This window comes from Eschscholzia californica, unplaced genomic scaffold (genome assembly GCF_041429995.1).
Source record: "Eschscholzia californica isolate CP2 unplaced genomic scaffold, dmEscCali1.0.p SCAF_5, whole genome shotgun sequence".
Classification (NCBI taxonomy): Eukaryota; Viridiplantae; Streptophyta; class Magnoliopsida; order Ranunculales; family Papaveraceae; genus Eschscholzia; species Eschscholzia californica.
Window position 1 is genome coordinate 19,759,230 of NW_028238472.1, and position 20,113 is coordinate 19,779,342.

Sequence of the window (20,113 nt, forward strand, 5' to 3'; positions counted from 1 at the left end):
AAACACAAATCATTTTATTAGATTTTTCTATTTTTTATTTTTCGAGTGTGAATCAGAAACGTATAAAAAAAGAGACTTGTAATTAGGTATTAAAGAAAAGAGTATTGTAAATCAATCCTACATCGATGGTGAGACGAAGTGTGGTGTTCCTCTTAAGAGGTTAAACACCCTTCCCGAGTGAGCCCTTTTAAAACCGTGAGGTCCAGGATTGTCAAAATGGACGGTATCACTAGCAACCCAAAAGGCTGGTCCACATAATCGAGTACCCACGTTATCAACACGATTCGCTCTACCTGTGATATGGTCTTCGAGGGTGTGTTGTAAATCAATCGCACATCGGATGGTCCACATCATCCTGTAACAGAGAGTAGTTTTTCTAATTGGACATCAGTGGCGAGGGAGAATCTCTTCAGATTGAATCTTGGTCTGATTTCGTAATCAAACAGATTTAAGAAAAAAAACATGTTCAACTTTCTCTCTCTAAATCTTGTTCAATCACGCAACCTTGCCGAGATTCAGGAGAGAGCGTGATGGCGCATTCTATCAAGATTGCTACTAAAAGAAAAAGTAAGAGAAGCATCTACCATGGCAAATTTGGGTGCACCAACATTTTCCCTAGGTCTTTCATCAAAAAAGAAAAAGATTTTGCCTAGGTTGTAATGTGGTCTGAAAAATCCAGAGACCCCGTGGGCTAGGCTTCTGAAGAGTAAGTACTTTCCAAAACAGCCTAAACCAAGGGCAGCCAATCAAACCCACTCCTGGTTGTGGAAATCTATGTTCAAACATTATGATCAGGTGTCAAAGCTGATCTTCTGGGAGGTCCATAAAGGTACTAAGGTTAACATTTGGAATGACTTCTGGATTCCAAACTATCCCCCGCCTATAGCGAATCACCAAAATAGCAAGTTGGAGTGGGTATCACAACTGATCACTAACAACCAGTGGAACAAAACAACTATTACGCAAATATTTGAACCTACTATATGTAATGCTATTCTCAGTATTAACTTACAGGAATCACACGAGGACAAGATGAGATGGACACTGACAAAAACAGGTAATTTCTCTATACGATCTATGTACCACTTTATACGACAAAAAAATCAAAATAACCAGGAAATGGAATTGATAAAATGGAACTTCATTTGGGATCTTAAAACTATTCCCCGAATTAAATTATTCTTATGGAAATGCTGCACAAATAGTCTACCGGTTAGAGATAGAATTGGGAAATATATAGGCAATATCACCAAATGTACCTACTGTAATGATGTAGAAACGATTGCTCACATACTCCTGAAATGTGATTATGCTAGACAAATATGGCTTCAATTTCATGTACATTCCGATAAGATTGACCACTTAGGTGAATGGATCATTCAATGGAAAGACTTAGATGAAGGACAAATAATATTATTTGCGAAAATTATCTACTTTATCTGGAAGGCAAGATGTGAAAAGATTTTTGCAGGAAAGGATCAAACCCCATTACAGACTGTAACAGTGATAAAGAACACAATAGCAACGATGAAGCCTCATTCACTCACAACGTACAAGGACATAGAACAGACGGAAACAGCATCGGAAGGCCCTTATATGACAGTCACAGTAGATGCATCTTTCACAACGGCTCAGGAACCGGCAGGCTATGGTTGCGTCTTGACCGATGAACACTCCAACTTCGTGATAGCACTGGCGGACCATATACGAGGACAGAATTCGGAGGAATGTGAATGCCTAGCCATACTCAAAGCATTACAATGGACGGATCAACTTCGAGTTAAAAGGATACTCATACAAAGTGACAACCAAAACCTCATCAACATAATTAACAGCAAAAAAGCTACGATTCACTGGCAGTCGGAGAAACACCTCGATGAAATTGGCAAACTCAAGAAGAATTTCGACTACATAGCCTTCCGGCACATCTCGAGGGACAACAACAAAGAGGCAGATAAGCTCGCAAAATGGGGTAGAAGGAAGATGGTACGATCCACATGGTCGTCGTCAACTTCGCTGGAGGAGGTCCTGTTGTAGTTTCGCTTTTCTTTCTTTCTCAACAAAAAAAAAAAAAAAAAAAGGTTGTAATGTGGCCCTTGCCAATGTGGTGTGACACTATTAATAAAATCAGCAAATTTTACTACTCTTGGATTGCAGCCGATGTGGTGTGATACTATTAATAAAATCAGCAAATTTTGCTACTCTTGGATTGCAGCAAATTACCACATACAGTTGGGATCACTTTCTCTCTCTACTCTCCCCTGAGGCCCTCACTCTCTCCATCTCTTCGGGTAGCGTGTTTGTTCGGCGACTCCCGACTGGGTTTATTTTTTCATTAATTTATTAACCTTTTCCTTTTTGTTCCATGAAAATGTTACAGTTTCTACCATTAACTTGATATCTATTGGTCAATAAAGACACCCAAATCTCTCACATTCTCTCTCAACTTTCTCACACTTCACTTGAACAATGAAGTGAGAATGATGGCGTAATAGTTCATCAAATCAAGACTTTAAAAACACTGGCTTTCAAGGGTTCTCTTTCTCTCTCTCTCTCTCTCTCTAAAATAAGGTAAGGGTAATCTTCTTCTTCTTCTTCTTTGGATCTACTTTAAAGGTCTAAAACTCTTGAACCCGGTTTTTGTGTCGGTTGGTTCAGGTAACCCCACTAAAAAATGAACCTTCTCTTGCTGGCACTAATGTTTCTTTAATGGGTTTTTTTACAAAGTCAAAAGGGTTTTTTTATTTTTCTATTATTTCTTCCATCGATCTAACAATATGTGAGTTTGTTTTATTAATTTTGTTATTGGGTTCTGGTGTGAGCTTAGTCAGCTACTTGACTAAGAGTGAAGTGAACTTTCTTAGTTTCCATTTTTGTGATTTTAGTGTCTGGGTGTTTAGTTATTTACCCAATTCAATGGGTTCTTCTCTTTCTTGTTCTTGATTAATTTTGATAATCTGAATCTGGGTTTTAATGGGTGGTTGATTATTGTCTTCCATTTTCAATTTCTCTTTGATAAGATTGATACTGATAAAGATAAACTCAACTTGTTTACAAGGTATCAATTATTCCTGTAATCAGAATTGTTTTTGTTTTTATTGGCATTCTGGAATCTGGATCTAGTTCGAAGAAATTACCTGTAGATCTGAAATTTATAGTTTTTTAATCTGTTCTTATTGAGCAAATTAAGAAATCACTCTGGGTTTTTTGTTTTCTTTCATTTCTTTGCTACTTTTAATTTCTTTGTTTGTGTTTGTAGGTAAAAGAATGTCACGGCCACTTCATCGGGGAGTATCAGGTGGCCGGATTGTGGAGAGTAGTCAGTACTCATTGGATTCACAGATGAAAGACAAAACAGAGAAAGAAGATGTAGATAAAACACGAAATCTTCAAGATCCCACGTCTTTATCGTCTCGTTTTTTTATTGGTTTGCTTTTTCCTGATAATTCGAGCTCCAAATTTGGTGTAGGAGAAAATGGTTATTCATCAGATCCCTTCAATATGGGGAATTCTAGACATAGACAGAACTTAACTATAAATTTTATCAAATTCAGTTTAGTTCTTATTGTGATTATTGCTCTTTCTGGATCTCTTTGGTGGGCTGTTTCAATCTCACAATCTTCGAGAGGTCATATCTTTAGAGGTTACAGGAGACTCCAAGATCAACTTGTATCTGATCTAGTTGACATTGGAGAGCTTTCTTTAGGTGCATCAAGATTGAAAGAACTTGAATTTTGTTCTTTAGAGTCTGAGAACTTTGTTCCTTGCTTCACTATTTCGGAAGATCTCGCTTTAAATTCATCCAATGTAAACGTGTATGATCGTCAATGTGATCAAGGATCACATCAGAGTTGCTTAATGCTTCCGCCTAAGAATTACAGAATTCCTCTCAGGTGGCCAACAGGGAGAGATGTTATTTGGGTCGCCAATGTAAAAATCACTGCCCAACAAGTTCTTTCCTCTGGCAGTTTGACTAAGAGGTTTGTAGCAACTTCCTTAATGTTCATTTGATCTATTAAATTCTTTTTCCGTGAGACAATTGGTTGATGTTCTATTCATTGGCAGGATGATGATGTTAGAGGAAGATCAAATATCATTTCGCTCCGACTCTCTTATGTTCGATGGAATTGAAGATTACTTCCATCAAATTGCGGAAATGATTGGGCTGAGAAATGAATCTTATTTCATTCAGGCTGGGGTGAGTGACATATTCCTTCTCCATTATCTAATCTCACTTCACTTTTCCAATAAGATGCGGCTTGGTTATCTAGTGTATAGAAAATTGCCGATATTATTAGGGATACAAGAGCATTCCATGTTACTTTTTTTTTTAATAATTCTGCACCAAGGTTACTTCTCTATGAATTCTTAAGTAGCAAGGTTTTTTCTTTTATCTTAAACAATGAAGTCCTCTGTTTCTTCCCCTTGAGGTAAAGTTCAAAAAGAATTTCAATTTTGGAATCCTGTTGGGGACCGTATTTCTTTTCTCTGCATGTTCTGACTTAGCCATCAAGGGATTTGCTGACTCAAAAAGTGAAGAACATAAAAAGTAATCTTTACAGAGTATCATGTGTTTTATCACTTATATTAGATTCTTGTTCTGTTAGTTTAACTTCTAATTACCTTCTTGTTCCAAATGGATCCCATGAACCATTTACCATATTTATAGCTCTAACCCAGACATTTCATGTTCCGCGTAATGCAACAAGTATATAAGGGGGCGAATTCAACAAAATAGTACCACATACTCTTGACATCATGCATAGTCCTTTTTCGTTGAAGGATGCTTTGGTCTATGATGTTGTGACGATTTGCATTTAACTCATATAGACCAATTCATGATGAAATATTTGCTAGGTTATCACTTTTCCTTTTTAAATGGTTATTCCAGATCGACCCTTACCTTTCAAAGCAGGCTACTTTCTTTTTTCCTTGGTATGGTATCTTTTGTAACTTTCCTTTCGTGTCATAATAATAGTAATAGTTTCACTAATTTAGATGTCTCTAGGTTGACTATGCATGGAAAGAAGTAAAAGATAAAATTGGGTCACTAACATTTATATATTTGTAACTCTTAAATATCTTATTAGCATTTCTAACCTGGCAGGTTAGAACAGTCCTGGATATTGGGTGTGGATATGGTAGCTTTGGAGCACATCTCTTCTCCAAACAATTATTAACATTGTGTGTTGCAAACTATGAAACTTCAGGCAGTCAAGTTCAATTAACTCTAGAAAGAGGTCTTCCTGCAATGATTGGTTCCTTCACTTCAAAACAGTTGCCTTACCCATCTCTTTCTTTTGATATGTTGCATTGTGCAAGATGTGGGATCGACTGGGATCAGAAAGGTACAGTTTATACATTCAAGTCTGAAAGTAATAGTGTGTTATTTCGGTGGCCATATTTGGTTGTTTATATGACTCGACATTGTTTGCTACTTTGACATTATATAGGACGAGTTGTGACAATATTCTGATGAAACTATTGAATGCGAATTTCTAGTTTAGAAATCCATGTTTCCATTTGATTCAGTATCTATTTAGTGGATATCGGAATATCTATATAGTCTATTGCAGATATGAAAAAGTAACTGACATATTGTCACCACCATTACACCCCTAACCTATATCCAAATGATCCAATATTAAATATTTAGCCCAGTATACTGCATTTCCTCTCTTTCTCTATTTAGAATCTATTGTGCTCCTTTGCTGATTCAGTCACTGGATTAAAATTTTACATGGGAAACCTGTTATCTGATCTTGGTTTTTTGTTTTATCTAAATTAATTTTAGCTTTTCACCTAAGAACATCCTTTAAGCCTCTGTTTGTAAATTAATTTTTTGTATAAGGACGGTTGTGGCAAAATAGAAAAACCACCGAGTCTTATCAACTAAGCTTACAAAACTGAAAAAGGAATGGTGTCCGTCGAATTGATAATCGTGTTATGTCTGTCGATTTGAGACAAGTAATATGAATTAAGAGAAGCTTGAGCTATTTTTGTTATTTATACCTTCAAGATTTTTTTTCTGTAGATTAAAATTCATTTAGCATGTAATAATTCTTGATTTTCTCTTTCCTTCCATTTCAAATGATATTCTGGTTCAGATCCTCTCTGCTTACTACAGTCGATTGCATTGTTGCAACAGAAACACATTAATTTGAATGAACATTTGATTTTTAAATGTCGTTTCTCGAGGGGTATAAAAATGATTCCCTTTCTTTATGATTCAGATGGTATACTCTTGATTGAAGCTGATAGAGTTTTGAGGCCTGGTGGATATTTTGTGTGGACATCACCACTAACCAATGCTCAAGGTTCACGTCGAAATAAAGAGAGTCAAAAGAGATGGTCATTTATTCATAATTTTGCTGAAAATCTTTGCTGGGAAATGTTGTCTCAACAAGATGAAACTGTTGTTTGGAAAAAGACCAGTAAAAAAGACTGTTACGCTTCTCGGTAAGCGGTGTAGTTCAATTCGAGGAAGCATTTATTGATAAACCTAAATTTTTCTGATCTAAAGTTGCATATTCTTGGTAGGAAATCTGGACCTTCTATTTGCCGTAAAGGTCATGAAGTTGAATCTCCGTATTATCGATCACTTGAGCCTTGCATTGGAGGAACTCAAAGTCATCGATGGATTCCTATTGAAGCACGGACAACTTGGCCTGCAAGGGCTAAATTAAACTTAACAGAACTTACCATTCATGGTACTTTTAATGTCATCTACATACCAATACTTACTCCCTTTAGTTCATAATTAAGCTTTCAACCTATTTATTTCGCTTTTTATGTCTACTAATAATAGTTCCATCTATGTCAGGTGTAAATTCAGAAGACTTTGCTGAAGATGCTCTAACTTGGAACTCGGCAATTCGTAACTACTGGTCGCTCCTCTCGCCTCTTATATTTTCAGATCATCCAAAGAGACCTGGCATTGAAGATCCTTCCCCTCCTTATAACATGCTCAGAAATGTACTAGACATGAACGCACGTTATGGTGGTTTCAATTCTGCTTTGCTTGAAGCTGGAAAAACAGTATGGGTTATGAATGTTGTTCCAACTAGTGGTCAAAACTCACTTCCTTTGATCCTTGATAGAGGTCTCATTGGTGTATTACATGACTGGTAAGCACTTCGATCTTTGATTCTGTTATTCTGTAGCTGTGGTTTTTGTCTTCCTTTGAGTATTTTTACGGTTATTTGAATATTAGATGGTTTTACTCTAGGTGTGAAGCATTTCCGACATACCCTAGAACATACGATATGGTTCATGCAAAGAACTTGCTGTCACTGGAAACCAGTCAGCGACATCGGTGCTCAACACTTGATCTATTGACGGAGGTAGATCGGTTGCTTCGTCCTGAGGTAATTATTTACACCAGACATGTCTATTTTGTTTTCTGTACTTGACGTATTGTCTGTGTGATTGTGGGGCCTAGCATGTCTAAGCCTAGCTGTGGTACCATGTTAATATTATGAACATAAACCAGTTGGCTACGAGTGAAGACGACCTAGATACTATATTTTTGATCATGAAATAACCCTTAGTCCATCTACAACTATTCTCACATTAAGGCCCAATTGATGGTTATTTCTAATGGAAAAATATCGTCTGAAACGTTTGAAGTCCTTATATTAGCGATATATCTGAAAATGGTGTTTGGTGCAGGGTTGGGTAATACTGCATGACAAGGCAAATCTCATCGAAACAGCCAGAGCTCTAGCAACCCAATTGAGATGGGAAGCACGGGTAATAGCAATTGAAAGCAATAGCGAGGAAAAACTCCTCGTTTGTCAAAAATCTTTCTTCAAGCAACAGTGAAGTAAATACAAGTTTGGAAACTAGCTCCTCAAGTACATATTTGAAAATGATTCGTTATCGACGTTAGTTAATTTTCATAAAGCTCCACCACGTAGGAGAGAGACATTTTTTTGAAGATAGAACACGAAAAAAGAAGAAAAGAAACAGAACAGCGAAAAACAAAGAGAATTATGTTGGTGGAATCTCGAACATCAGAATTTCCATGTACCGCAAGGCTTTCATGGGGTCTGTGTGTAATTAAGGAAACATTATTTATGGATAGGATATATTTAATTTTTTGAAGTTTTATTTTAGAGGACAATATGATCAAGATGATTAAAATTGTTATGAAATTACATAATAATAAAAGTTGATGCTTAGTGTAGTATATCAGTAACCAGTTCTTGGACAAATGCATTTTCTTCTCACCTCAGGTAGAGTTTTAGAATGTTTGTTGAAGGGAGGGTACGTTCTCTCAAGGTAGAACTTTATGCTTGTGGATTGTGTTTATAGGTCTTGAAATTGATAACAAAGGGAATGCTATAACCTACCAAAAACACTATTTTAGTCTTATGTCTCAGGGTTTGTTTTGTTTGAGTTAGTTTTAAAATGTTCAGCCCAAATGAATTTGGCACGGATTTGTGGTCTGAAATCAATCTGTCTGGTTTGATTTGACCCGTTCAACTTAGTCTCTCTCATACGTCTACCTAGTACATTTGTCTCATGTAATTTACAAATAGACAGGAGTCTATAGACGAATGGATGCTTCCCAACAGTCATATTTGTGTCATCTATCAAGATCTCGCGCCTTGAACGCCCACCGTTAGCATTCGCCCATTCGCTCACGCCGCCCGTGCACGGTTTGCGTGGTGTAAACCACGTGAATCACCTTTCTATTTTAAAGAACATACCATAAATTTATGGAAGATTCTATATGAAGAAATAAAATGTTTTCTCGATCATAGATGTGGTACTAACTCAAAAATCCCGGTTTAGAGTTAATGGTACCTGTACCAAACTAATTTTGTAATAACTCACTCATACGGAATCGGATTTGGACAAAATTTGAGTCTAAATTCAAGAGCTCGACGAAGCGAATCCAACGAGACGTCTTGATTGAGTTTCTGATAAATATAGATACATCAAATTAAGGAAAAACCAGTCCAGCTGCTTTTGAGCTAGGTATCGATTCCTACAGGCCCTAGTCCTCTTAACCTCGAAGAAATGGGGGGTTTTGGAATCACATTATTCAACCACAAACGGTTTTCATGGGATAATGTGGCGGAAAACTATTTTTTGCAATGATAACAAGTTTTAGAATTTTACTTTTCTTTTAATGTATTGCATTGACTATTAGAAAAAAAAATTCAATCTTCCTTTGATCCTTGAGAAGGGATTAAAAAGAAATTTCCTTGATTGGAAAAGGTGTAACGCCCCAAGTTCCAGTTTCCACGTTGACCGTCATGAAAATCAATATATAGATTATTTGGCCACAAAATCATAATATAATAAACATGAAAGCCAAATAAATGGCAAACCAATACATTATGGAGCTCATAAGAAATCACAAATCAAACTAAAGATGAATGGATTGAATAATAATCTTTTGAGTATCCGATTACATCAACTGATAAATGAGTCTGAAAGGAAATACTACGAATCTAAGAAAAGAAATCCAAACAACTATCTAATCTTGAAAGGAAAAAGCTACGAAAGAAACTCCGAGCTGTCGAACTGAGATCAAACTGGTGGCGCTCCCCGATTTCTATCACCTGAAAAATAGTAGGCTGGGTCAGAACCCAGCTAGTAGATTTCTAATTACCTAAAGTCTAAATAGACCAATTCAACAACAAAACCAACTATTGAACAGAAGAAAAACAATAACATAGTTTCTTGTGTTACACCTTTCGTGTCAACACCACTAAAGTCAACTTGTTAGACAGTTGAAAAGATTCAAACAATACAACTTCCCTTTTGAAGGGGTATAACCAATTTTGAGGTCCACGATACAGCTTCACTTACCATTTGTATCGACTTAAACCTCTCAATAGACAAGGGATACCACCAAAAAGGGAATCCGTGCAACACGAGCACTTTACATATGAGTAGGAGGCGAGCCAACCTCTAGTTGGCAAATACTTCTCAAACTAGAAGTATGTGGTCCACAAGAATGAACTTGTGTTTGCGTCGATCATCCTGTCGAGCCAACCACCGATTACTTATGGATTACAACCGTCAATCCATATTAGAACTCAAGCAGGGTCCACTGGGTTGTCCAATATCACGTTGACAAACCCGTGTTTGCATCAACCCACATGTCGAGCCAACCAATCTTAGTTAAATCCATTCACGGAACTCAAGATCATTGCCCACCAAGTTATCTAATATCACATCAGTAATTAGTGTTTACAATCGACCCACATGTCGAGCCAACCATTCTTGGTTCCGACTAGCCTATGCTTTCTAGGTTAACAACCTAAATCAATATATCACACACAACTATTGATAACACTTATACTCCAATATCATACATATAATCTCATACAATCTAACAAGTCAAACATGATAAGCATTGGTTATAATATCACTATAACCTATTACGATGAGTTTACTTTTATAAATATGTCTAGAGATGCAAAATACTACATCTAATTGATCACAAACATCAATTATCAACATCAATCACATAAACACAAATAATCCTTAGCGTCTAGGCTGCTATCCGGGTCTATTTATACTATATTTACATAAACCTAATAGTCTAAGTTGTTGTCCGGGTATGTATATACTCCATTAATATAACTATAATGGTCTAGGGGTTATATTATTGTTGTTGGAACTAGTTTAAAATCATAGTACATGTCTATTGTATCACTAAGTAGTTATAAGTTGATGATAACTTAGCAACAATTGATAGTTTAAAGCTATTGTAGCTCCAACTATACAAAACTAGGTTTAAAATTGAAGAAGGCTATGTAAACCCTACGGAAGAAGAAACCTACTTGAGATGTAGCACCAAGAAGAAGAAACTAAACCCTTTAGCAAATTCCTTTCAAGCTCCTCCTTTTCCTTCTTCACTTTCTCTCTAAAATTTCACTTTCTCACTTTAGATACTCCTTCTCAACCTTGTTCTCTACGGGTGAGAAAAAAAGAAATAAGGAGGCTAGGGTTACTATTAAAGTTTCATAAAAAAAGGGTTACTATTAATTAAAAGGACAAAAAAGAAAAATCTGGGTATATGCTATATGAACCCAAATATTTTCCTAACGACACCCTCTAGAGAAAACTGGGTACTACAAAAGGAATCCGAGAAACACTCTCAGATTTGAAACAAAGAAAACGTCTGAAAACACCCAAATCCTAGTGTTAACTGCAACCTCAATGACTGAGGATAAAAGCATAAGTGACTGTCCGCAAAAAGTCGAAATGAGTCTTTTTGTGAGCATCCATCTTTCAAAGAGATTAATGAAGTGGATGCATACACAACCATGCTACAACTAAAGGAAGTGTTCTTATAGAAGTCGTGAATGGAGAGATACGATATCTCTAAGACAGTTCTGAAAGTCTTTCGTGAGCATCTATATAATTTTCTCTTTCAAAGAGATTAATGAGATGGATGCATTCATAAACCATTTGACAACTAAAGAAAGAGTTTTCATAGAAGTCATGAATGGAGATGTCCGATACCTCTAAGACAAATTCTGAAAGTCGTTTTGAGAAGGAAAACCGATATGTTCTCATATTTTGATATGATCAGTTTGTTCGGAAGTATAAGCAACTCGGGTTTTCTCATCATCAATGAATGACAACAGATATTATAACTCACCAGTTCAATACAGATTGAACATAAATGGATAAGAACGTGGACAAGTCACCCAGTTTGTTGAAAACAACTGAGAAGAATACTGAGGAACGCTGAATTTAAGAAGAAAGTTCTTAAGATTCACAAAGCAAAGGAATATAAGAAAACTTCTTATGATTTATAGGGAAGTCGTAAATTTGAATCGGGAGTATACAATATTATAACCGATGTTGTTAGATGGTGTGATTTGAATTGTAAATTCTACAATTTTAACAACATCAATTATAAATACATTTACTATATGTTCGTGGCCAAATTAGTAAATGAATCTTCTACAATTTTCGAAAAAATCTATCTTGGTCGTATAAGTAATTTATGCACCTCTAAGAGTCGGTTTCCCATTAATACAACAGAAGACACGTCACTCGCAGCTCCAACACCTACACGACTTCACCCAATGAAATGATTTTCAAACACTTGAAGTCTGCAACACAAAAGTAAGAGGGTCTATCTGATTTCGTTTCTCCTTATCTACCACCTGACAATTCAACAGCTTGTTGCTCATGCAATGATTCTTCTCCCCAATTCAATCTTCTTTGTCGATTTTCATACTCTACTCTATGAGTAACTGAAACTTGCTGCCATTCAACCCATCTCTCAGCTAGTCCTTCACCTTCTAACATCCGTATCACTTCTGACATCGTTGGACGATCCTCTGATGATGCTTGGGTACAGAGTAATGCAACTTGGATCATCCTCTCCACCTCCTGTCCATCGTAATTATTTTGCAAGTTACTGTCTACAATGGCTTCAAGTCTTTTTTCCTTTTCCAGCTTCTTCACCTTCAACGACAATAAAACCATAGTTCCTCGAATCAGAAAAGCGAACATGAAATTTAAGTGATCCTTTCGTGAAAAAAGAACTTCGATCATAAATGTTGCAAATTAGCAAAGTAATTCATATCTAACCCTTTCTAATATTAGCACGAGAGCAATAAACGATATGCAGGGGATATAAAGGCAATATATCACAATACCAAATAGGAAATTAAGGACTTGAATTTGCGTAAATGGAAGGGCAGTGAATAACATAATACTTTCATATTTCAGAGTAAAGAAATGCACCCTGTAACGACCTCAATGTGGGCAATATGATCAGTCCTATTGAGAGAATGGAATTCGAAATGGTTCGTTGTTTTTAGGTTGGTTGATCTAGGAACAGAAACTAGTTCAAGTTTAGTAATCTTACATGCTCAAGCAATAAAACGTCATCTTGTCCCTCCAATCGTGAAAAGTCTATTGCACGTTGGCCTGTTACGAGTTCCAGAAGCATAATCCCGTAGCCGAAAACATCAGTCTTATCTGATGACCTCCCAGTTGACAGATATTCGGGCGCAATATGACCCATAGTTCCACGAACTTGAGTTGTCACATTAGTGCTTCTTATGTCCACTAACTTTGCCAAGCCAAAGTCACCAACAACAGCTTCAAAATCTTCATCTAGTAATACGTTAGCAGCTTTAACATCTCGATGAATAATCTTGGGATTGCAGTGCTCGTGAAGGTACTCTAGACCGCGAGCTGTCCCTAAAGCCACTCGCTTTCTGTTGGACCAATCTAGCACTGGCTCGCCGGGCTTGATCCCTGCATTACGATTAACAACGGACAAAACTTGTTAAAAAAGACGGCCTACTGAACACAAGGTGATAACAAAAGAAAATTTATAACATGAAATTAGCATATATCAACACATCCCATGTGTCCTAAGAAAATTTATAACATGAAATGCAGGATGTCTATACATTTGCTAGGCATGTTAGGAAGTTTTGTATCATGTGAAACTAGGCTGGTGGGCCTGGATGGTGTCCAAATCAAGAACAATATGGAATTATGGATGATACTGAGATAGTGAGACGGGTGTTTCATAAGAATCAATTGTCTTCCAACCAAGAAAAAGTTCATCACAGGTCGTGAAACTTAATGCAAGTCTCCTTTCAACTATTCAAATTAACATGATTATTTGAAAGAAATATTACCTCTCAGACGATAGGCAACACTAAGATTCTGCATGAAAGGATAAACTAAAAGTCGTTCAGATGGTGTTGTACAGAAACCAATCAACCTTAAAAGGTTCCTATGGACTGCTACACTTATCATCTCAACTTCACGGACAAAAGCTTGCTCTCCCCCAACGCTTTGATAATCAGTCAGACGTTTTACAGCAATTTTGGTGTTATCCGAAAGAACCCCTTTATATACCTTCCCAAATCCCCCTTGTCCAAGAACATTTTTATCATCGAAGTTATCTGTAGCCAATTGAAGTTCTCTCCATGCAAATTGTTTCAACTGCCCAAATGCAATTCTTCGATCAATTTCACCTGAAAAAAATCATCGAAGTTAGAAACAATCTTTAGCCATTGATTGCTAATATGGTTAGTAAACTAGCAATGCTTACCTGGAACATCTACATAAACCTCTTCTCTGTATCCCCTATTCTTGACCTTCCACAGAAAAACTAACACACTTCCAAAAAGGACCACTACTGCTCCTCCAATTACCCCAACAATGATTCCAATCTTTGACTTATGAGACTCACCTGCAAAAAGAGAGAAAATGAGTTCGTATCAAAGAAAGGAACATTGTTATTTCATGCACTTTAATCTTTGGAATTAGACAGAATAGTTTCCCCGAGTTTACCTGTATCACTGGTGCCAGATTCACAAGAGCGTGAAAAGTTTTTGCCACAGTTCAAGTTGTTTCCTGTAAAACTTAATTAAGAAATGATACCAAGTTATCGGCAAGAGAAAAACACAGAAAAATATATCATCATAAGTTAATTCATAAAAGATGTTTTTCGTACTTGTATTGTGAAATTTTAAATAAACGATCAGGTATCTCACCGATCAGCCCATTTGAAGCTAGCTGCCTGTCACAAAATTTCTTTCTCAGCGCCAAACATCAACGGCCTAAGACTGTCTAATAAAATACTACCAATGCAATACTTTTAAAAGTTAAAATAATCACAGAAGAAATTGATCACCTACAGATTCGTCAAGCTTGGAATATTAGCAATTGACTCAGGAATCCTTCCACTGAGATTGTTCTTACTCAATATCCTATGATCACAAGAAGAACAAAAAATATTTCATTCAAGAAAAATTAGATGCTCGAAGTTAAGACCAAATAAAAATGAATAACCGACCAATGTGGATAGTACTGCTCACAAGAATTTCAGATTCTTAAGATTTCCTAGTGAAGAAGGTATTTCTCCAGTCAAGCGGTTATTTTCCAAATCCAAGTTTGTTAGACTTGATAAGTTTCCAAACTCACTCGGGATCTCACCAGTTATATTGTTACCTTGCAATGTACTGCATGGAAAGAAAACTTAAAGTTAATTTCGATTTCCTGTGAATCAGCTTGTAGTGGATAGTCATTACACGAATCGAAAGTTATATTAATCAATCTGTCATGAAGTTTCTTATCTGAGACTAGATAAGCATCGTCTAGGTAAGTCAACAATTCATCGAAATTTAAATTATATGCTATAAAATTTTCAAGGCTTACAGGCTTGATAGAGTTTTTATAGCACTGATTCTAGGCGTCAGGTGCCCAGAAAGTCCGAGGGATGGCAATGACCTGAAAAATCGATAAATTGGTGAGCTTAGTGTTTCAAAGCTATTCAAGATTGAACACTTAATACAAGGTTGAGATTTGCGTTGGAAGATAACTTACACAGAGGTGACTTTATCATTGACACAGTTAACATTAGGCCAACTGCATGGACTAACTAGATTCGTATTCCAACCTGATATCTGAGAGCTAGACGCATTCAACGAAGTTCTTAATGCATCCAATGCATCCCCTGAAACACCATTCAATATTAATCAATAGGTCCTTCTTTACTTCCTTATTAGAAGTCTAAGGGGATGGGATCATCTCGACCAAACCTCGAACCCCACAGATCCGAGCCAAAGCAACTTGGCCGAGTTTCAGCCAAGTATCACTAACCATATATACATATATATACATATATATACATATATATATATATATATATACATATGTATACACACACACACATATATATATATATATACATATGTACATATATATATATATATATATATAAGTAGTTTTTTTTTTATATATAAGCTGCAAACTCTGTTCTAATCATTCAAACTAAACCCCAATATCTTTTCAACGAAAAAAAACCTCCAACGATTTGAAGTCGTCTTACACAACAAATAACTTCAAGACTTCGCCATATGATTAGCTCGGGCAACCCCTAACTTTAGTTTGATCGATGAGTTACTTATGTGAATCGTACAATTCTAACTAATTAGCTTGAAGTTGCTCGCGGTGTACTTGGACAACAGTACCAAGTTGCAACAACACAATTTGGTTCATCAAGTTTGTAGACCAATTAGTCAACACCTCAAGCCAACATTACCGGATACTCTCCTTCCCCTTGCGTACCGCATACCCGATTCCCCGTAACCTTATTGGGCGAGTTTGCGATAGTTGGGTAGTTAAGTACAAGAGTTTTTTAGTTAACTTGTTCGATTTGAAGTTTTACGGAGATAAGATGTCTTAGAGTAGGTGTATCTATTATAAATGCACCATAAAGAGTATAATTGTCTACGATAATAGTTCAAAACTTAACGCAATTTTTAATAGCCTACTGAGTTACCTGATACTCACATGGTAGGGTATTGCATATCGGTACCTGTACCGGAGTGATCCGCGTACCAAGTAACGTTACTTAAAACAGGTAAAAGAACAGATTACCTATAGAAATTAGTTGAAGTTGTGAGGATAGTATGGGAGAATGGGTATCTACCAACCAAGAATATAATGTCGAGGTCCTCTCCACTCATTGCCTATTGGTTTTGAGTTGGATGACCACAAACTTAACATGGTACCAGAGCTAGGCCCACATGTGAATAGGTTTAAAAGCCACACGTGCTCCACGTCACCCGAGACAAAAAAACACGTGTTAGGCTAATCACCCTAGACGTGAGGGGGCGTGTGAGAATAGTCCTACATGGGAGAATGGGTATCTAGCAACCAAGAATATAATGTCTAGGTTCTCTCCACTCATTGCCAATTGGTTTTGAGTTAGATGACCACAAACTTAACACAAGTAAGCCATCACATTAACCTCAAGGATATTTGAAACATATAGTCTAAATAGTCAAGATCAAATACACAAATTAAGCAAAACTTGAGCCATGAACATTTGAAGGGACTTATGAAATCATAAAACTATAAAGAAACCAACAGTAGAGAGAGAGAGAGAGAGAGAGAGAGAGAGAGAGAGAGAGAGAGAGAGAGAGAGAGAGAGAGAGAGAGAGAGAGAGAGAGTCAGTTTACCTTGTTCATCTGAGACTACTAGAGAAAACATAGAAGACAACAAAAGAGCTGCATAGAAAACTTCCATCCTGCCTAAATTGATATTATTCACAGTTCTCCCATAAATTCATCACACTTATTGAATTTCAACCCTACAAGAAGGAAGAAAAATCAATAAATTTAAGGAGAAATTGAAGCAAAAAAAGAAAAGAAAACTTAGATAAGTATAATCTTAAATAAACAAATCTTTTAACTATAAAACAGAAATTTTGAGGCAACAATTGAAGGTAATCAAGAAGCAGCACTTACCAGCAATAAAGAACCAAAAATATAAATTTCCCAAAACTGCACAGAAGATCGCTCATGAAAGAAATGAGAACCGACAATTCACTTTTCTGAAATTCTGTAATTAGTATTGACTGGAGTCAACGAGAATTGCCTCCAACTACCGCTAAAAGCACCCGGAAATTGCTGGTAGCACCCGGAGGAGGAGGAGGAGGAGGAGATTACGGGTCGGTTCCGATTCGGATATCTCACTACCCAGAATCGAAACCTATTAAAAATTACAGTTCCGGTTCCTAGCCGTTTCTAGGTCCGGTTCCATAATTTAAGGACCCAGAACCTATAAAAAATGGTACCCGTCGGGTATCGGATATTTATCGGTTCTTTTTAGGACTTCTTATTTAATTATTTTTAACACTAATTAAGAAGGTTATACTTCATTCAAAAGCTCAAATATGTTTGGTAGAATCTATTAAATAAAAGATACATGAATGAGTTATTAAAATTTATGACAAATTTAATTATTATATATTTTCAGTTGTTATAAAATTTGTTATTAAATAAAGTTTGATTATAGATTAAGAATGTTATGTTAAGTGAGAAACTCGATATTTAAACATTATTAACATAAAATAAGTAATTAGGACATTAAAATTTGCGAAAGAATCGACTAATTACGCATTAAATTCGGGCATCGGATACTTGTCAAATATACCCAATAAGTATTGTAATCTTATCGGTTTTAATCTGGTAATACTCGTCGAGTATTAAATTCTTATCGGGTATGAAAATGAAGATCTAGAACCGGCATAAATAGTTCCGATTTCGGTTCGGTTCTTGGTAAATGAGTACCCATTGCCACCCCTACCGTCAGTATTCTCTGAACAAAGAGAACGCGCCCGCTTTACAGTTAAGAAAAAAGCAACGAATCAGACACTTAATAATTAGAGTCGCTATCAGTCTATCCGATACAAATTCTGAACTAAATCAACGCAGTTATTTTTTGATTTTTTATTTTGACAAACAACCTTTTTTATTCTCTTTCCAAAAGACAAACAAAGTTCTTGTTTTTAGTATGCCTGACTGGGGAAAGGTTTTTTGAGGAGAGAGAGGCTCTAGTCTGACGTCAGCGATCTCTCCCCTTTCTACCTTGAAAACCCTAATCACTTTTCCGCCGCCACCTCCTTCAACCCTGCTTGAAGGCATTAACTCAGACGAGCGTCATCAAGGAACTCCACCATCCTGCTTTGCCCACCTCATTACGTCTATTATCCTCCTCGGAATCATCAGATTGGGCGTGATCTAGCAGTTATTGGACTAACAGCTTTCGGTCTTCGCCTTCATTACATGCAAGTCAAAGACGTCCCAGAAGCTTCCTCCGAGATTGGCCACGAATCATCTCAACGGTTTAATCCATCTGGCGGAGTGCTTTGTCCCGAGAAGAACAACAGGCACGCCATCAGTTTCTCGAGGGTAAATCTCTTCTCCTTCTCCTTTCTCGTTGTCTTTACTGCCTCGGTTTTCCCTCCTCTTTCTCTATCTTCTCTCTATTATCTCTCTGGGTTTTATTAGTTTTCTTTCTCTTTCTTCTCTCTCTGGTTTTATTAGTCTTCACGCGAAGTGGTTGAGTTGGTTTTTCGTTTGATCTTCTTTATCTCTCTAGCATGTCAATAGTCATTTCCGGCGAGTAGACACTTCTGGTGGTGACACTCTCACCAATCCTTGTTCATGCATGGCAATCGATGGCTTCGTTGTCCTCTTCTCCTCTCCGAACCTTGGCCCTTCTATTTATATCTTGATCCTTCTCCTCTTTCCTTCATTGTCCTCTTTTCTACCCTGCTATCACACTTTCCTTATGGCTACTCATTTTGCTCTTGCTCCCCATGGTCGCTTATCCCTCAAATACCAGAAACCCTCCACCAACCAGGACCTCCAAACCATTAACCAAGTAGCCAGGTGGTGCTGTCCTCAAGAGGCAAACCTGGCTCACCTGCATGCTTTTTTCTCAATCAATCTTCTTCCGCGACTGTCACTACTCCTCTGTTGAAGGTCCTCTTAATACTTTTCTTATAAAACCTAAGAGTCTCTTCATCTTGAATGCTCTAAACTTCGGCCGTCCTTGGATCCTGAGGGACATGCTTCTTGTTCTGAAACAAGTCGACTTTCCTCTCTCAGAAGGAGTGGACGACCTGTTTTATGAACCCATGTGGTGCAATCTTTATAACCTTCCGATGGCAATCCAGAACAAAGAAGACCTTGATGTGATTTTCGAGCAGATGGGTAAGATCATTCAGATAAAACCTCGAAATCTTAGCTTTGTGAACAATAAGGTTATTCGAGTTCATTTCTTGTACGATGTCCGTTCTCCATTACTAGCCACCATTAACACCGTCTTTGTTGATCGAGAATTTAACATCAACTTCAGCTATCAAAAATTCCCGGGGGCGATTTGTCAAACCTGCAGGATTATTGAACATCCCCTGGGCCACTGTCCGGTGCTTGAGGATCCTTCTGAGGACGACAGTGACCCAATGGATACTAATATCCCACCCAACCATGTTCGAAGCCCAGAGGAACCATTACTAATAGCCCCCCTCCTTCACCAGTGTATCATCAAACACCTCCACACCTGCTCTTTACCCCTTCGGGTAAGAGAACCAGAGAAAGCCCCTCCCACCACTCCATCAGCTCTGATGAGCTGTCTGATGATTCCAATGAATTCCAATCCATGCTGTTGGAGAATCGAGAGGCAAGGAGATTGATTGCTGAAGAAAGGATGGTTAACCAGAATATCGGGAGTCAGGCAATTCAAGGAAGTGGGAGTGTCGTAATTCCACCAGAATGATCCATTTTAGTTGTCTTGGTTTTGTGCTGT

General features: G+C 37.1%; 3 protein-coding genes and 1 long non-coding RNA gene across 7 annotated transcripts; 2 read left to right on the forward strand and 2 right to left on the reverse strand.

Moving 5' to 3' along the window:
* The first annotated feature begins 403 nt into the window (after window positions 1-403).
* On the forward strand, window positions 404-8,191 carry LOC147537696 (putative pectin methyltransferase QUA2). Of its 3 annotated transcripts, XM_086640389.1 has the most exons (10): window positions 404-653; window positions 2,082-2,571; window positions 3,260-3,980; window positions 4,066-4,198; window positions 5,108-5,348; window positions 6,234-6,459; window positions 6,541-6,710; window positions 6,824-7,127; window positions 7,229-7,367; window positions 7,672-8,191. In XM_086640389.1, the coding sequence occupies exons 3-10, from the start codon at window positions 3,268-3,270 to the stop codon at window positions 7,822-7,824; spliced, it is 2,079 nt and encodes a 692-aa protein (XP_086496515.1). In that variant the 5' UTR covers window positions 404-653; window positions 2,082-2,571; window positions 3,260-3,267; the 3' UTR covers window positions 7,825-8,191. The 3 variants fall into 3 exon arrangements, with proteins under 3 accessions (XP_086496515.1, XP_086496517.1, XP_086496516.1); XM_086640391.1 differs by lacking the exon at window positions 404-653 and having other exon boundaries at window positions 2,564-2,658; XM_086640390.1 differs by lacking the exons at window positions 404-653; window positions 2,082-2,571 and adding an exon at window positions 2,621-3,058.
* Window positions 1,120-2,037, forward strand: LOC147537697 (uncharacterized). The gene has a single exon (XM_086642821.1). It carries the CDS (start codon window positions 1,120-1,122, stop codon window positions 2,035-2,037), a length of 918 nt encoding a protein of 305 aa, XP_086498947.1.
* Window positions 8,192-9,376: 1,185 nt separating the features above from the next.
* LOC147537698 (uncharacterized) lies at window positions 9,377-10,958 on the reverse strand. The gene is made up of 2 exons (XR_015225356.1): window positions 10,806-10,958; window positions 9,377-9,575 (listed from the first exon to the last, which is right to left on the reverse strand). It is a non-coding gene; the product is annotated as an uncharacterized LOC147537698 (long non-coding RNA).
* An 806-nt stretch (window positions 10,959-11,764) lies between these two features.
* On the reverse strand, window positions 11,765-17,491 carry LOC147537699 (putative LRR receptor-like serine/threonine-protein kinase At5g10290). 2 transcript variants are annotated; one of them, XM_086641002.1, is made up of 12 exons: window positions 17,266-17,491; window positions 16,978-17,108; window positions 15,337-15,466; window positions 15,169-15,240; window positions 14,829-14,972; window positions 14,649-14,720; window positions 14,465-14,530; window positions 14,302-14,372; window positions 14,060-14,200; window positions 13,641-13,982; window positions 12,854-13,248; window positions 11,765-12,447 (listed from the first exon to the last, which is right to left on the reverse strand). In XM_086641002.1, the coding sequence occupies exons 2-12, from the start codon at window positions 17,042-17,044 to the stop codon at window positions 12,133-12,135; spliced, it is 1,815 nt and encodes a 604-aa protein (XP_086497128.1). In that variant the 5' UTR covers window positions 17,045-17,108; window positions 17,266-17,491; the 3' UTR covers window positions 11,765-12,132. The 2 variants fall into 2 exon arrangements, with proteins under 2 accessions (XP_086497128.1, XP_086497129.1); XM_086641003.1 differs by having other exon boundaries at window positions 14,302-14,364; window positions 14,505-14,530; window positions 17,266-17,486.
* Between the last annotated feature and the right edge of the window lie 2,622 nt (window positions 17,492-20,113).

What these genes read in the sequence shown, in the direction of transcription:
- LOC147537697 (XM_086642821.1), top strand. Translation starts at nt 1,120, where the DNA reads ATGGAATTGATAAAATGGAACTTCATTTGGGATCTTAAAACTATTCCC.
- LOC147537696 (XM_086640389.1), top strand. Translation starts at nt 3,268, where the DNA reads ATGTCACGGCCACTTCATCGGGGAGTATCAGGTGGCCGGATTGTGGAG. An exon ending in AACAGAACTTACCATTCATG is followed by an intron (nt 6,711 to 6,823) that starts GTACTTTTAATG and finishes CATCTATGTCAG; the next exon opens with GTGTAAATTCAGAAGACTTT. An exon ending in ATCGGTTGCTTCGTCCTGAG is followed by an intron (nt 7,368 to 7,671) that starts GTAATTATTTAC and finishes TGTTTGGTGCAG; the next exon opens with GGTTGGGTAATACTGCATGA.
- LOC147537699 (XM_086641002.1), bottom strand. Translation starts at nt 17,044, where the DNA reads ATGGAAGTTTTCTATGCAGCTCTTTTGTTGTCTTCTATGTTTTCTCTA. An exon ending in AGTAGTCTCAGATGAACAAG is followed by an intron (nt 15,467 to 16,977) that starts GTAAACTGACTC and finishes ATGGTGTTTCAG; the next exon opens with GGGATGCATTGGATGCATTA. An exon ending in TGTTGCCTATCGTCTGAGAG is followed by an intron (nt 13,249 to 13,640) that starts GTAATATTTCTT and finishes ATCGTAATGCAG; the next exon opens with GGATCAAGCCCGGCGAGCCA.